Here is a 16,463-nt window from a genome sequence, read left to right as displayed (position 1 = left end):
TACGATACATACAGCCTCCTGCTAAAGTCCCTTGAGAGGGAAAGAGGAGTTTTAATAAAAGAATTGGAGAATCAGCGCCGATTTTGTGACTGATAAAAGCCTTTTTTAAAACCTGCCCTTAGAGAGAACCGGGCAATAGATGGCTTTTTATTAGCTTTGAAGAGACGTAGCTTTCTGGGGATGTTTATCAAGACTTGGAGTTTGGAGGTGAGAAACACAAGGTCGTTTCTACTACTAAGTAGTGTTACTATATTTTTGTTACTACATTTTAATGAAACCTAAGGGAGCCCAAAGGGGCGGCAGTTGGAGGGTGTATTTTGCAGAACAGTAATGATGGTGCATCCATGTAGCATTTACCGGAGCAAACATTGCTCTCTGTTCCTAACTATGAGCATTCCCTCGGGTTTTTTTAACAGATTTTTTTCAGTTTTTTATAGGATTAATTTTAATTTTGGCTAGTTGGAGAGAAGTACTGTGTTGGAGAGCCAAATGATTTTTTTTTTCCTTTTACAGATGATTTTAGTCGTGTCCGGTTAGTTTCGATGAATGAAGAAGAAGGGTCTGACTACATTAATGCCAACTACATTCCTGTGAGTACAGAGACTCGGTCAGTGTAAAGAACAGTGTCCTACACAGCAGTCGGTGCATGTCACCCACAAATAGCCCAATATCTCCTGGAAGCTCAGTCACGTTCTCAGCATCTTCTTTAGCTTCCCGTATCTTGTCTGCAGGGAACAGTGCTTTTCACCAGTCACCAAAAAAAAAAAAAAAGAAAAGATGGTGGGGGTGCAGATTTTTGGCAAGTTTTGGCACAGTAGCACTGGATGAGCTGTGAATCTTTGTGAAACCTAGAGTGGACTGGTAAAGAAATGGAGAGGAAATGTTAGGTGGCCCAATGGCTTTGTAAGACAGCTAGGAAAAATGTAAACTTTTAAATAAGGAACTTTTCTGGGTTTCTACAGCACATGGAAAAAGCATTAAGCCAGACACTCCACAACTGATAAAATACACACAGCCCAGATGGTGCGTGGGGGGAGCTTCTGCTTTCTGCCTCGTCTCTGGTGCTCCCAGTGTTTCTCCCTCTGCCTGGCACGGAGCAGCCGTTTACCAGGGAGTAGCACCCAGAGTTTTAGGATAATTAAAGTATACACAGAGCTGTAGTCAAACAGTTCGACACTGAGGGTGGGCTAAAAATCTCATCAGCTCTTTCCGCTCTCCCCTGAGCTTGTGCAGCCACTTAGGCTTATCGCTGCCACTGCCACAAAGGTTTGCCCGTCTGTTGTCCCCACCCTTGCTGTGGCTCGGTGTCCGCTGTGTTGGGGAGAGCAACGTCCCCTGGGTCGCTCTGCATGGAGAGGAGGCAGGACACCACAGCATCCATTTAGAAAAAGACCTTTCACTCGGGGACCACAGGCAAACGAGTATTTCTGCACCCTTGCCGTGAACAGAAGGCAGAGCTGGCCCTGGCTGTGCTGGAGAGCGGAGTCAGCATTATGGAAGAGGGAGGAGCCCTCGGATGCGTCGGTGAAACCACTTCTTTGTCACTGTGGCATCGCCCATGCATGTACTGCCGAGCACGTTGCCCGTACTTAGCTTCTATGCATCAAGAGCATGAACCTAAACACTCAAGCTGCAAGTGCCTGAGCTCGCAGTGAATCAAGAAAGAAAAATATTCCAACATTCAAAAGCATCATTCACAACTCGGGAAACTTCTATGACACGGGATTATGGATAATAGGATTTTATGTAGCGGTCGTTTCCGGATTGCTCAGTTCTGCTTTTTATAGTTTACATCGCTTTAGTTCTACTTGCAGCGTGATGCTGACCATAGAAACTGGGACAGACATGTCATCTTAATGCTTGGCTTTTCCTGACGATTGCTTCTCCACTGAGTAACTCCCTGCAAACACAGATACTAGTGGTGATCGGTGTCTCTGTGATAACAGAGATTTGACGCTTAGGTCAGACGTAGCCCATGCAGACAAACAAACAGCAAATTCTATGTAGTGCAAAAACTCAGACTGAGCTGACTTCTAGAGGTGTCTGGAGGAAGCCATTTGTGGAAAGTGCCCTCAGATCAGGAATATGTTTACAATCCGCTTACTGTGGTGGCACACAATTTGTCCAATTTACATGGGATCATGCTGTGTGTTGGGTGCATCTTTTGCTCATATTAGGAATATCAAATACCTTTCCAAATGTGGTTTTGATGATACAATCTCAGCAAATATGGTGAGAGCGGATGCCAAAATGGCCATTCTGTGGATCTTTTATTATAGTCTTTGTAACGGCCTTTTGGTTTTGGAGAGGGGAAGGAGACTTTCCAACTATCCAACATGCTGATAGAGATAGCAGAAGGAATATATGGGTACAAAGCAACTGAGCTTCAATAAAACATAGCAATGACGATCTGTTAAGGGTGTTGACTCAGCATGTTCTCTATTCTTTTAAGCAGAATTTTAATTAATATTTTGCTAATTTAAGTCCTTATAACATAAACATATGCACATAATTCTACTCATTGCTACCTTCCATTTACATCCGTGACTGAAAATCACCGCAGGCACTGCTTGGGACAAGCAGGCTAAGCATCTATAATTGTTTTTATGTGTGTAACTAAACAAACCTTTAGATTATGAAATATGGAAGATGGAGGAGCTTTGATTTAGGATTCTCATTGCTTGTTTTTTTAATGTTGCTTTTCCTGTTCTCAGGGCAAAGGGTTTGTATAATAACAGATTCATCTTTTCTCTTCCATTCTAGATTGCTTATACTTTGGGAACATCAAAAACTCGCGAAAGCTGTAATCTCAAAATAAATGCAAAAAAATCATGAAGTACTTTATTTATATTAGAAAACACTTTAAAAAGTATGAAATGAACTTGAGCAAGCTAAAAAACACGAGTGCCAGGGAAAAATATGTGTTCTAAAGCATTAATCGTGTTGGTAAACAGCACCTGTCTCTTTGTTTCTTAGGGTTATAATTCACCCCAGGAATACATTGCAACCCAAGGACCACTGCCAGAAACTAGGAATGATTTTTGGAAGATGGTTCTCCAACAAAAATCTCAAATTATTGTTATGCTCACTCAGTGTAATGAGAAAAGAAGGGTACGTAACGAAATCTTGCACATAGTATGAAAGAAACTACTCTGAAAAGGTGTTTATTTTCTGGTTCCATTGTGTTCTGATTATGGGACAGCATCATAACCAGAATTGGAATGGCCCTTCTTTCGCTTATGGCGGGCATTTTGGGATGGTTAAGGGACTAGAGCATCTTTCACATGAGGACAGTGTGGAGGAGCCTGGGACTCTTCAGTATGGAAAAGGGAAGACTCAGGGGTCACTGCGTATAAATACCTGATGGGAGGGAATGGAGACAAGGGACGCCTCAGTGATGCCCAGTGACAGGACAAGAGGCAATGGGCACAGATTAAAACACGTAAAATTCCATCTGAACGTCAGGAAACACTTTTTTACTGTGAAGGGTGATTGAGCACTGGCACAGGTTGCCCGGAGGGGTTGTGGAGTCTCCATCCTTGGAGATATTCGAAAGCTGTCTGGGTATACGGTCCTGGGCAGCCTGCTGTAGGAGGCCCTGCTTGCGCAGGGGGAGTTGGAAAAGATGACCTCCAGACACCCCTTCCAACCTCAACCATTCTGTGATTCTGTGCTTTTAAGTTTAAATAATAATAAAATACAAGTATTATGCTTTACATTTTCCTTGACATTATAATAAAAATATTTGGAATATATACATTTTTTTAAAGGTGTGTATTATTGTTCCCCAAAGTTTGTTCCTTTTAGACCTATTCCATTAGGAAAAGTAACAATCTACAAAGATACTATGTATTTCCGTTCTTTGCTATACTAATGCTACCCTTCAGGAAACTAATGTAATGTATAGCTTATATCCATAGTTACATACGTAGGACCAATCGGGTGGAAAGTCATTACAGAATATGTTCCCTCTTATTGCAGAATCAAGTAAATAGTACAGTATACATTTCTAAAACTGAGGTTCAGAATACTTTTGATTGTGCTTTTTTATATATGCCTATATGTCAATTTATATAAACACAATATGTATGTATTTATTTCCCTTTCAGGTGAAATGTGATCATTACTGGCCTTTTACAGAAGATCCTGTTGCATATGGGGACATCACAGTGGAAATGCTGTCAGAGGAAGAGCACACAGACTGGGTTTTTAGGAATTTCCGAATTAGCTATGTAAGTGAAACTTTTTGCATGGCCCTGCTAAAAGGGTGGGAGTAATTTCAGGCCAGCCTTTTCTTTAACTTTTGTCCATTTCTGGCATTCAGTGGAAAACGGCCAAGAGAGGGAGTGGTGGCCTTACCTTCACTCCACGCAGGCAAATGGCTAAATCACAAAACTTTTCCCTAAAATTGTTGTCTCTGAATTTCTCAGCAAAGTGCAAGACTGAAACAAAAGTAGTACCAGAGCTCTGGACATTTCTGTGGCGCCAATGATCAGTGACAACAAATATGTAAACCTCTTCTATCCTTTATCTCAGGCATATGTTCTTGCTATAAGCTATTCTAAACTTGAAAATACCAGTGTAGAAATTGAAAATCTTTTTCAAAAGCGCAATTCTGCAATATTCATATATTCCTATAAAATACTGAAACACACGTGAAAGCATGCGATTTCCAAATTAAAGCTATTCAGATTTTCAAGCATTTTTTTCCGGCTTTGTTTTCTGCACCAGCGCGTTGCAGGCACCGGCTCATGACGCAAAAGTTAGAGATATGGAGGGGACATGAAAAAAGCTGGGCACTGGCACCTCAGCATTGGCCCAGGACCTTAGTCCTACCCAGCCATGCCTCACTGCATTACAAAGTGTGCATGGGGTGCAGGCTAGGAGTTAAAACACATAAAATGCAATGTGTTGGGCTGTTGGCATCCATGGAAAATTATCACAGAATACTAGGGGTTGGAAGGGACTTCTGGAGATCATCTAGTCCCATCCCTCTGCCAAAGCAGGTTCTCCTAGAGCAGGTTGCACAGGAACACATGCAGGCAGGTTTTGAATATCTTCAGAGAAGCAGACTCCACAGACTCTCTGGGCAGCCTGTTCCAGTGCTCTGCCACCCTCAAAGTTAAAGGGGTTTTTCCTCATGTTAAGATGGAATTTCCTGTGTTCCAGTTTGTGCCCATTGCCCCTTGTCCTGTCACCGAGCACCACCGAAAAGAGTCTGGCCCCATCCTCCTGACACCCACCCTTTAGATATTTATAACATTGATGAGATCCCCTCTCAGTCTTCTCTTCTCCAGGCTAAACAGACCCAGGTGTCTCAGCCTTTCCTTGTAAGCGAGGTGTTCCATTCCTTTGATCATCTTTGTAGCCCTCTGCTGGACTCTTTCCAGTGTTTCCCTGTCTTTCTTGAACTGGGGAGCCCAGAACTGGCCACAGTACTCCAGATGTGGCCTCACCAGGGCAGAGTAGAGGGGGAGGATGACCTCCCTTGACCTGCTGGCCACACGCTTTTTAATGAACCCCAGGAGACCATTGGCTGCCTTGGCCACATGGGCACATTGCTGGCTCGTGGTCAACTTGTTGTCCACCGTTAACGAGACTGCAGTTTGCAGTTCAGGTAAACAGTCCTTTACCAAACCCAGGGCAGCTAATTCAGGGTCTGTTGTACAGATCTCTTTTTTTAATAGCCTTTGCCTAATCTGCTGTTGCCTGTGACTGGAGAGAGGTTACTACAGCAGGATTATTTAGCCTGAATGGCAAAACTAAAAGCATTGCTTGCCATGGGTTTTGGTGATGACACCCGCCCACCCCTCCCCATGTTTTGAGTTCCTTTAAGTCTCAGAGACAAAATGAATTGTGTCGAGGATCTTATTTCACCTAAAGACACTAGAGTTTTTGGCATTATAAACCTTTTTTTATAATAATGGGTATTTTTCTAAATATTCCCTTTGCCCCTGTAATGACTTTTTCTTCCCTTTTGGTATTTTATTTTCTCTGAAACTTGAAAAGAAAATTCCCACGAGTCCAGTCTTGATTGTTGGGCAACAGCATTGTTCTTTATCTGTGGCAAACGACAAAAGGAGAGGGAATGAAATAGAAAGAGGAAGAAAGCATAAACCTGAAAAATGCAACAATTCTTGTTTTAAAAGCAAAATCAAACCAAACTACCACAAGGAAAAAAAGCAAAAAAAAAAAAAAAAATCCCAAACCGAGAAACAAGAGTTCATGCCTTTTTCATAATGATGGGCTGGTACCCCCCTCCCCTTTTTAATCAAATAACATGTAAAGTCTTTGCCTGTTTTTTGTCTGACTTTCTTAGGCTGTACCTGGGGTGAAAAAATAACCAACCCCAAAATGACAAAAAAGCCCTTAGTCTGACTGAGCGTTACTGCACTGATAAAACTCCTGTGTTCTAAAAAAATGCTGCTGTTCTGCTTTTCCCATTAGGCTGATGAGGTGCAAGACGTGATGCATTTTAACTACACTGCCTGGCCAGATCATGGTGTCCCCACGACCAACGCTGCCGAAAGCATTCTCCAGTTTGTACAGATGGTCAGGCAGAAATCAGCAAAGAGTAAAGGCCCTGTGATCATACACTGCAGGTAGATGCTTTGAGGAAACCAACTAAAGGGTGTAATTGTTAAATAGTTTGGGAAACGATTGGAAGGAAAGATTTTGGGGTTCTGCTCGCTTGTTAGCTGGAGATTGTTCTCTTTGGTGTTAAGGGCAAAGGATTAGTCCCCCTCTGTGACTACAGGGGGGCTGCGATTTCAGCCTGCAGCTATAGACATGAAGGTACTGCTTTCTGGAGCAGAGTCAGGTCTTTGGATGATATAAACACATGGCTTCAGGAGGGGCAGCGGGAGACCCTGATTTACACCAGCTCAGAGCATGTCCCTGCTCTCTCATTTCCACCCCTTCACGATACGGATGGTGTGATCCAGCCAGTGCCTGCCACAGTGTCCTGCTCCCCTGCAGAAGAGCGTCTCTGTGCAGATCCTCCTCCTCTGGTCACTTGGTTTTTGGCACATTCAGGAGGTGACATGAAGAGCGCTATCCTGTGCTAGCAGTAATCCCAGTATCCCATGATAACGGTTATATTTTTTTCGGTTTTGGGGAGGAACGTTGTTTTATATACTACCAGATTTATCTCTTGTGCATCATCTGCCCTTTTGTTAAGATGCACACTTACTTGGCCTCTCTGGGGGCAGCTACCATGTTAGTGATGATATCTAACACGGTAGAAGTTAGTTATCATCTTAGTTGGTTCCTGATTGGTTCCTGACGCAAATCTCCCAACTGATTTCAAACCTCTTTGTGGCTCCTAGCACAGAAGCTACTCACAACAGATTTCTCCGAAATATGTAAATAGATGGGTTGCAGTAGATGAATATGTGCGCATTATGGTGACACACTCCTAATAGAAGTCAAGGCTTGGTGAGATTAATCTCAGCCAACCCTACATCACCCACCCCAGAGGCAGCCATTACTTTGCTGCTCCAGCGCTGTCTTTCCTGGTGGTGATGTGATAGTCAGCACTGATCCTCTCTTGCCACCACTTTGCACACTTTCTAGAGCTCCTTTCCAGAAAACAGTCTTTTATAGTAAGAGCATTGCTAGTTTCCAGGTAAGGCACTTAGTGTTCTACTGGAATGCAAAACAACAACAGCATTTGTAAAAGCAGCAGATTGTGCAGCCCTCCCCTGTAACCTAATGGCGCAATTCATAGGGGATATTGTTCTGAGAGTCCTAATATCAAGAAAGGTCCTAGTACGCCAGGGAAGAGATTTATATGTAGCATTGCAAAATCAGACCCCTTATATACCACTTAATTGTTCTGGGAAGCAATAGAAGCAAGTATCAGAGAGCTGGGTAACAACTGTAGTATTGTGTTTTTAATTAGGATGCTTCGAGCAGCAGAGAGAGATATTTTCAGATGGTATTTTTAGAATATACTGTACATCTTAGACCACATAGATTAGAAGTAGCAAAGCTACGTAATTAATGGAAGGGGGAAGAAAGAATGTATTGATCAACTCCTACAGCAATTGTTCTCAAACGTTAAAGAAGGCACAGAGTGAATGTATTAACTAATGAATCTGTCAAATAAATAGGTCGGAAGTTCCATTGTCTTCATCTCGTTTGAGATATTGACATTATTGTTAAACACAAGCAAAAAAACCCCAAATCTGTTTCACAACAGTTATGATGAATGGTCTTGAGATGAAATGTTAAACTTTATTGCAAATGCTTTCAAGGCATTCCTGAAAAATATGACAGGACAGCAGTGAGAACTTTGGCTAAGACACACGCTTCTATCCTTATTAGTAGGTATGGTGTCAGGACACTGTATGAAACTCTATAAAACCTCTAAAGCCACACTCATAATGAAATCAGACTTAAAAGTTACCTGTGAAATCACAATGCAAAGAATCATATGCACATACGAACCTTTAAATCAAAACAGCTTGTCTTTTTTCTAGTCACTAAGCTTCCCTTTGGGGGGGATGAAGATTTGTCAGCCGAGTGGTTGCCGACCATTTCTGTCTCATGCTCCCAAGGCAGAAGTCCTGGAGTGTAGACTCTTCTGGGCGGTTCGTCCTTTGAGGAGGAGCTGCAGTAGCGCAGTGCCTTTGCGAAGCCGAGAGCTTTGCAGTGCGGGGAGCTGTGGAACTGAAGGTTCGACCCCAGCTGCCTCTGTGCGGCAAGCGCTGCTGAGCGAATCTCTGCAGTTATGGCTGCAGCCCCCGGAGTTAGAGATGTCCCATGAAGTCTTTGAGGGGAGCAGTGAACGTAGGAAGAGCAGACAGCTGAGGGTGGATGAGGGTGTGCACACACATTCTGCATGTGAGTACAGGAAGAGGAGCATGGATAGGAAGGTGAAGTAATTGCAGAGCCATCCACTCCATACGTTCTGCCTAAACAATGGATGACGAGTCACATGGCATTAAATGCTACAGATTAACCAGCCTCTCTGACCTCAGGTTAGGTACATCTGCTTATCGCAGCTGCAGGACACTTGCTTTTTGCAGTACCACTGATTTTTCTCTGTGTCTCCATCAGATAAGCCTGAAAAAAGGTGCATGTCTGTCTGTGTTGCAGTGCTGGAGTGGGACGAACGGGAACGTTCATAGCCCTGGATCGGCTCTTACAGCACATCCGTGATCATGAGTTCGTAGATATATTGGGCCTGGTGTCTGACATGCGGTCCTACAGAATGTCCATGGTGCAGACAGAGGTAAGATCCGTTCATTTCAATGTTGTGAATGTATCATTGGATCTATTTCATATCTCTCTGTAGCGTGTTTATGTCCAATGTCTGCTGTTCCCCCTGAATACTTGATGAAATAGCTATGAATAGATACAATTAAGTTTTCATTGTAATATTGTCATGATATTGATCTGCTGCATAGGCGGGTCTGATAATCTATCTACGATCTCACTGACATCTTCCAGGGGGGATGAGTTATTCTCACCTTCTGTGAAATTAATATGCAAAAAATGCATTAGAAGAGATTACCATGTGAAATTTTCAAACCATTTTGAAAAGAATTGGGCTTGCTGAGGGGATTAATGGCTCATGAAATGATATCGGTATCGGACAGCCGTTCACGCTTGTTCAAGAGGATATCATCTAGCCAAGCAGAGGAACTCGCTTACACAATGGTAATACAAATAACAAGCAAAACAGGCAAAAGGATTGTGACTCTGCCAGAGACCCTCTTTGTCCCTTTCCCTGCTCAAATATCTACTGGGTAGTTCTTTTTCTGTTTTTAAGGCAAATGTCAGGAGAATAGTCATATTTTCAGAAGATATAATGGAAAAAAAATCACTTTTTCCAAAGCAGAAGCTTTTGTTGATCTGAGACCTCCCCAGTTCCTCTACTAATGAGGGGAAAATTTCATGCCTGTTGTACTTTTCACTGGTTAGCCACAGTATAAACTGGCAACCTCCCTGTGGTCAGAAGTGCCACCATCGCTGTTTGCGGGCTAGGGGAGGCAGATAATTTGTTGGCAAAGATTGTTGAATCCAGAGAAAAGCAAAGAGAGAGGATAGGAGAGGAGAGGAGAGGAGGGGAGAGGAGGGGAGAGGAGAGGAGAGGAGAGGAGAGGAGAGGAGAGGAGAGGAGAGGAGAGGAGAGGAGAGGAGAGGAGAGGAGAGGAGAGGAGAGGAGAGGAGAGGAGAGGGAGAGGAGAGGAGAGGAGAGGAGAGGAGAGGAGAGGAGAGGAGAGGAGAGGAGAGGAGAGGAGAGGAGAGGAGGACAGGACCTGGGTCATTCCTATCAAACTACCACTTTTCATAGCAATTCACTATATTAATCCAGAGGTAGATCCTTATGTAAAAAACAGAAAAACAAATCCAGATCGTTGATTTCAGATGCAACTGTGTTACCTCTCCAGAGGTGATGCGATTTTTTTTTATTTATTTTTTTTTTTTTAATTTTTTTTTCATGTACAAACTCTTAGCCTGGCTGGGGCTGGTGTCAAGGGCTCGGCTTTGGTGGTCGCTGGGCTCCTGGTGCTCCAGGCAGTGGCCCAGCCTGGGCGCAGGGGTCACTAGGTGGCACTGGCACTCAGGCGCAGAGGCCACCGAAAAGGCTTTCCTTACAAAACCTGAAACTACACACACAGCTCACCTGCTTCACCTTGCCTCCTACACTGGAAACTTGGCAGTGCCTCACTGAGCAGTTTAAAAAAAAAATATGGCACAGGCCCCAAAAGGGGGTTATATTGCTGTATGCCCTGAAGTGATGCCAGTCACTCCAAATTAGCAGGTGTGAGGAAATCTGGGCATTTCTGTGGTCTGAAACGTGCTTCAAACTCATATCGATATCTCCTGGCATCAGCAGACCACTGGGGACAGGGGCTGAAATACAGACTCAGGTTTTGGGACAGTTGTTTTTGCTTGAAATCCACTTGCTCCCTGTGCCTTGTGCACATAAAACTTAGTGTAAGAATTCATCAGGGTCTGCCTTCTGTCCCTTTGAAATCTACAAGTCATCAATTAAGGTTATTCCAAAGTGAATTGCGGTGTTTAATCTCTACAATAATGATTAGAAAAGCCAGTCCATAACCGAAACAAAAGATAACCACAGTCTTGTAGCACAAAAACCTGCCCACAAATATAACGGTGCATGTGATTGGCCTGACTTATGGTGTCATTTGCAGAGAGGTTCATAACTCCCCAAATAGTTAACTGCTCTATGAACACAATCAGGTTTCAGCTTTATATTGGTAAAGAAGTCAGGCACTAAGGAACATGAAGTTCATTAAAAGATTTCAGATGTGTATATAGTATGGATGCAATTCGTTGCACATAAAGCATTCGGGTACCTCTCTGGGAATTAATTAATTTTCAGGCAATATGAAGTAGATCCACTTTAGCTCAGATCCTACTGAACTGTTCTGTTCTGTTCTGTTCTGTTCTGTTCTATTCTATTCTATTCTATTCTATTCTATTCTATTCTATTCTATTCTATTCTATTCTATTCTTATTCTACCCTACCCTACCCTACCTTACCCTATCCTTATTCTATTCTGTTCTATTCCCCCATCATCATTCAGGTTATTAATAAGTGATTACGATGCCAGGGCAACCCAGGTGGATTTCGTACTTCCCCAGCTGCTCTCTGTAACAATTTTGGGCTATTATTTTGGGAGATGACAACTGACTGTACCTTGCGAGGGGGTTGAGGAGGGAGAGCCGGAGAAGCTGTGCGGGCTGTTACTGCGAACTAGCAAACTGTTTCACTGGTTGGGTTTTTGCCATGCTTTCTGAGGTGCAAAAATGCCCGCTCACTTGATCTTTTCTTCCAGGAACAATACATTTTTATTCACCAGTGTGTGCAACTGATGTGGCAGAAGAAGAAGCAGCAGTTCTGCATCAGCGATGTCATATATGAGAACGTCAGCAAGTCCTAGTTCAGAGTCACAGGTGGTAAGTCAGGCATGCGTGCCATGTCCCCAGCCTCCTGTGGCAACCAACATCATGGGAGGTTGCTCCAGGAGCTTTTCTGGGGGGTTTGGAGTTTTCCAGGCCTCATCCCCCTCTGGATGAGAGGGGCGTGCGAGGGAAATCCTTTTAGCCTCTCTCAGTAAGCAGTCTGCTATACTTTCCACATCACTGTAGGAGTATATTGTCTCACTCATCATTCAAAGAAAAAGACAACCCAGCAATCCTGACCGAGCCATCTAACCATTTCCTGCCACTTGTCCTACCACTCCTTACAAAGCTTAAAGGAGAGGACTTCTTTTAATATCTTCAGTCCTTCCAAAGTCACTTACCAACTGCCAGGTTACCAAGGCCAGCAGAGGTTTGGGGGTGCTCTGCCGGCACTGCTGTTGTATGGCAAGAGAGCCTGCTGGAGGGTGAGATGGTAACCAAAAAGCTGTGATGTGAAACACAAGGGAATTCTTTTCATTAATCTAGAACCAGGGAACAGGAGGGGGGGGTGTCAAACTGGTACGACCATTAGCATAGGCGAAGTGACCATCTTGCCTTTCCACTGAGCCCCGGTGCAACGCAGCTTCAGAGTAAAACTCATGGCTCTGACCTACCAAGTGGCGTGCTGGTGGGGACAAGCTGTGAGGCTGCACGTCACTGCTTTTTTAAGCTGATGAGCTTTAGTTCATTAGGTGGCAGTAAAAACCCAGCCGTAACCTTAATATTTAATTTTGGGTGAAGCAGGAAGCTACAGACTTTTGACACGACTAGCTGGTGGAGAGCTGGGCTGCGGACACCAACACCAGCCACCTCTGCTGTGTGTCTGCGGTGTTGCTCACGCGCTTTTATTAGCCTCTGCGTACATCATTCCCCTGCCCGTAAAATGAACCCCAATTTGCCTTAATTTCCCTGATGTTCAGGTAGTTTACCACCTAGTCGGAGTCCCAGAGCCCATCTGCTTGTACTGGTGGGCTGCAGCCCCAGCCTGTATGGAGGGCTGGTAAAAATAAATGCTAAGGATTGTATTTACTTCCTTTTTTATTTCTAAAGCATTCTGTTTGGTTGGTTCCAGGTGAGACCATGAAGCACACCCATCTTCCCTTGCTTCTGATTTTTTTCTTTTTGATGGTTTGAACGGCGAGTTGTTCTGCCAGGAGAGACCGCTGCTTTGCAGTACGCGGACAATGAAAGAAAGAAACTTCTACCTTTCCGAAGCACTGGGGAGACAAAGCCTTAACGAGCCTGCGGTGTCTTTTGAACTGTTTCATTTCTGGACATTTTTTTAAAACACTGGACCAAATTCAACTAAACAACGTGAAGGAAAGGACACTATATGTGCATAAAATAGATTGCTCCAGAGTGTTGGGTTTTTGTTTGGTACTTTTGGTTAATTTTTTTTTTTTTTTTTTTTTCCTTCTGTGCAGGTTGGGCTTAAGGTTAAAGTAAGTGCAATATTTTTGTAATGGTTGACTGAAGAGTTTTCTTCATGTGTCACTGGTCTGTGCTAACGTCCATAGAAGAACAGGCATTGTTAGTATCTAATAATACCTCATTAGTGAATAGCGAGGCATGAATATACATGAAGAAATCTGGAGATTGTGAAGAGAAAAGGGGGTGGGCGGGCCGGGACCGGGGTGGGGGGTGGTGTTGCTGGGTACATGGATTTGACTGTTTCCTACAGCACTGATGTACGTGGGGTCTAGGGGGAGCACAAGACCCGAGGAACGGACTGACGAGCAGAAATCCAAACCATGAAGCCTGAAGCTGAAGCAGGCAGCCGACACCGAGAGATGGGGTGGTTTCGGTTCTTGACTGTGCTACTACTAATTAAGCAGAGAGATTGATTGCTCTTTTCGCCAACCTTTTCAGTAATGCCACCGAGCAGGCTCTTGTTTTAGATGAATCTAATCGAAGGGCAGCTGAGTTTCAAGCTGGGATATCTTAGACTCCATTACTATAGCATTTAACTGTCCGAGCAGTCTATGGTGCCTATACCCCTCATTTGTTTATTATTTTTAATAAGTATTAGCCCTGTGTAAAAACATGGAAGCTGATTCAGGTTGGGGGGGAGGGGGGGGTAGGTGGAAAGGAAAAAAAAAAAAAAAAAAAAGTGCTTTAACTGATGTAACTATTTCTCTGAGCCAGGAATTCATGATGTTCCAAAAAACAAGGTTTTGGCATGTAAAGGGCTGGTTATCGCTTTATTGCTACGAGGCTGCCAAAGTGTCGGTACGGATTCCTGCAGGGGCTTCGGGGTCAGGGTGGGGGGGGCGCTCTTTTCTTTTTCGCTGTCAGTTTCAGTTCTAGTCAGAATAATTAGCTATATATATATTTTTTTTGTCTTTGTATAATTCCGGTACATCATTGTGTATTGTGACATGGATGCTGTCAGAATGGATGTTGATGGCATTTTTGTAACCTGTTGCTTTGTGTCACCTCCTTGGGAGTTAGCAGCAATGGTACTCAATGTAAACAAAGCAAACTCGAACTGAAAGTAAACACACTGGATTGCTTACCCGTGAAGAAGTCACTATCGGCAAACGCGCACGCGTTTTATTCATTCACCCCAGGGCCTGCTATCGCCTGTCAGGGTACCAGGGCGTAATTCGGTAGCTCAGCTACTTCCAGGAGCCTGATAACCTCCTTCAGATTGATATTTGATTTTTTTTTTTTTTTTTTTCTTCTAAAGAGTTATTCCACTAGCAGGTAAATAGGCGTGTATTCCTTTAATATCTACTTCATCATCGTATTGGTTACAATGGAAAACTTCCTTCAAACTAAACCATACGTATTATGCAGAACTGCATAGCCTTAACATAATTCCCCAAATAAAACAGGTCCTTGTGAAGGGCACTGAAGAAATAGGACTTTACCTCTGATAATTAAATGGGTATGATATGAATTGCCCCTTCCTTCTCTCTTCATGCATCTACTACTATTTCCACAGTTTCCACTAAGCTCAGTCCTAAAGCAGAGGCGCTATTTCTCTAAATAAGATGCATAGCGATGGATGCAAAAGGGCAGGGAGCCCTGTCTTCAGGGAGCGGATTGCTAACAAGAAAGGCTTCCATGGTACATGTTTCTCTCTTATTTCACTAGCGCACCTCAGCTGGAGGGCTTGCTGTTTCAGTAACAGCAGCAAAGATTTGTCTGGCCTAATTCGAACAGAAGACAGAATTATAAATGAGCACTTGACCATTTCAGACCTTGCCTTCATGCTTTTTTTTTTTTTTAAAAAAAAATATATTTCAGAGTTTCGTTATAAGTTTACTCAGAAAATATGTTCACATCCCGCTAACAGGGAAGGAAAAAAAAAAAAAAACCACAACAAAAAAACCAACACACAAATGGTCTTGCTTTCTCATCTACTGCCTCCCCCCTCCTGCTGGCCATTGCCCGTTGAGTCTACGTTTATTCTGTATCATAGGCCAGAGTAAGCAGGTTACTTTTAAACCATTCATGTGCACACAAACTATCACCGTGTGAGCTGGCTGTACCAGAAGCTTGGCTGAACATGACAGGGTACAAGATTGCTGCAAAGATGCCAAAATCGCATTGTTGCAAATGATACTGCCTGAATAGCCTGAATTTACCAGGCAGTTTTTGAATGCATGTCAAAAATGATTCCATTTGCACAGCAACAGGTGTGTATTTTTCCTTTAATAGCTACTTAATCACAGAATCAATTACAATGAAAACTCCTTCAGAAAAAAAATACCTTTTCTTACCCCATCTGGTACACAAAACTGCGTGTCTTGGGATGGCAGTGGAAACCACCTCTCACAGCGTTCAAGACATGAGTAACGCAATGAAAGAGTCTGGAAGACATTGTGATTCAGAAGACTCATGCAGAGCCTTTTAGCCTGATGCAACATGTCATACTTTTGGTTTTACCTTGTCACGCTCCTTAAAGCAAGTCCAAAAAAACCCCGCAATGCTGATACGGTTTCCAGCAGCTGTCAAAATAAAACCCTCAAGCCATTGCAGCTGTAAAGCTGTCTGAAGATTCAGGTTTTGTAATAGTTTTTCTGAATTATGGGTTTCATGCCTATAGCTCTGCCGACACCACAGATGCTCTCTATTGAGCTGCTGCTCTTACAGCATCTACTGACCCAGATGCATGTAAAAGTAGCTCTGCGCAGTGAGTGACCATTAATCAAAACTAGGGCAGGTTTCCTTCTTGTTGCCTCCTGCTGTGCATGCTGCCATGGCAGGAACAGTCACATAAACCTAAGCACACGTCTTAGAAGAGCTAGGACATTGTTAGAGCCATGCGTAAAAGTGCTGTCTGTCCTAGCACGGCCCGTGCAGTGAGCCCTGACATAACTTGGGTCTTCAGAACTGTTTCCTTCCATCCTCACACAAGGATTAAGAACAGGTTGGGAGGCCTTACTTGGGCTTTACTTCGTTTTACAGGGTTTTTTCCTGTACCTAAAGAAGACAAAGTTGCCCCTCCTTGTCAAATATTCAGTAGCATCATCTTATGCACCAAAAATGGCCCTTCCCTCCCTCCTTGTTCA

General features: G+C 43.5%; 1 protein-coding gene across 3 annotated transcripts in view; it reads left to right on the top strand.

The window, feature by feature from the left end:
• Nucleotides 1-13,550, top strand: part of PTPRO (protein tyrosine phosphatase receptor type O) — a 156,508-nt gene extending 142,958 nt beyond the window's left edge. For all 3 annotated transcript variants that reach the window (XM_063358812.1, XM_063358805.1, XM_063358797.1), the window contains 7 exons: nt 514-590; nt 2,977-3,111; nt 4,110-4,232; nt 6,448-6,602; nt 9,103-9,238; nt 11,817-11,937; nt 13,016-13,550. In XM_063358812.1, the coding sequence (XP_063214882.1) occupies nt 514-590; nt 2,977-3,111; nt 4,110-4,232; nt 6,448-6,602; nt 9,103-9,238; nt 11,817-11,921 (731 nt within the window). In that variant the 3' untranslated portion in view covers nt 11,922-11,937; nt 13,016-13,550. The remainder of the gene's footprint in view (nt 1-513; nt 591-2,976; nt 3,112-4,109; nt 4,233-6,447; nt 6,603-9,102; nt 9,239-11,816; nt 11,938-13,015) is intronic.
• The last annotated feature ends 2,913 nt before the right edge of the window (nt 13,551-16,463 follow it).

This window comes from Chroicocephalus ridibundus, chromosome 1, assembly GCF_963924245.1.
Source record: "Chroicocephalus ridibundus chromosome 1, bChrRid1.1, whole genome shotgun sequence".
In the NCBI taxonomy this organism is placed as follows: Eukaryota; Metazoa; Chordata; class Aves; order Charadriiformes; family Laridae; genus Chroicocephalus; species Chroicocephalus ridibundus.
Note: the sequence above shows the minus strand (reverse complement) of the source record. Positions and strands in the feature narration are given on the sequence as shown.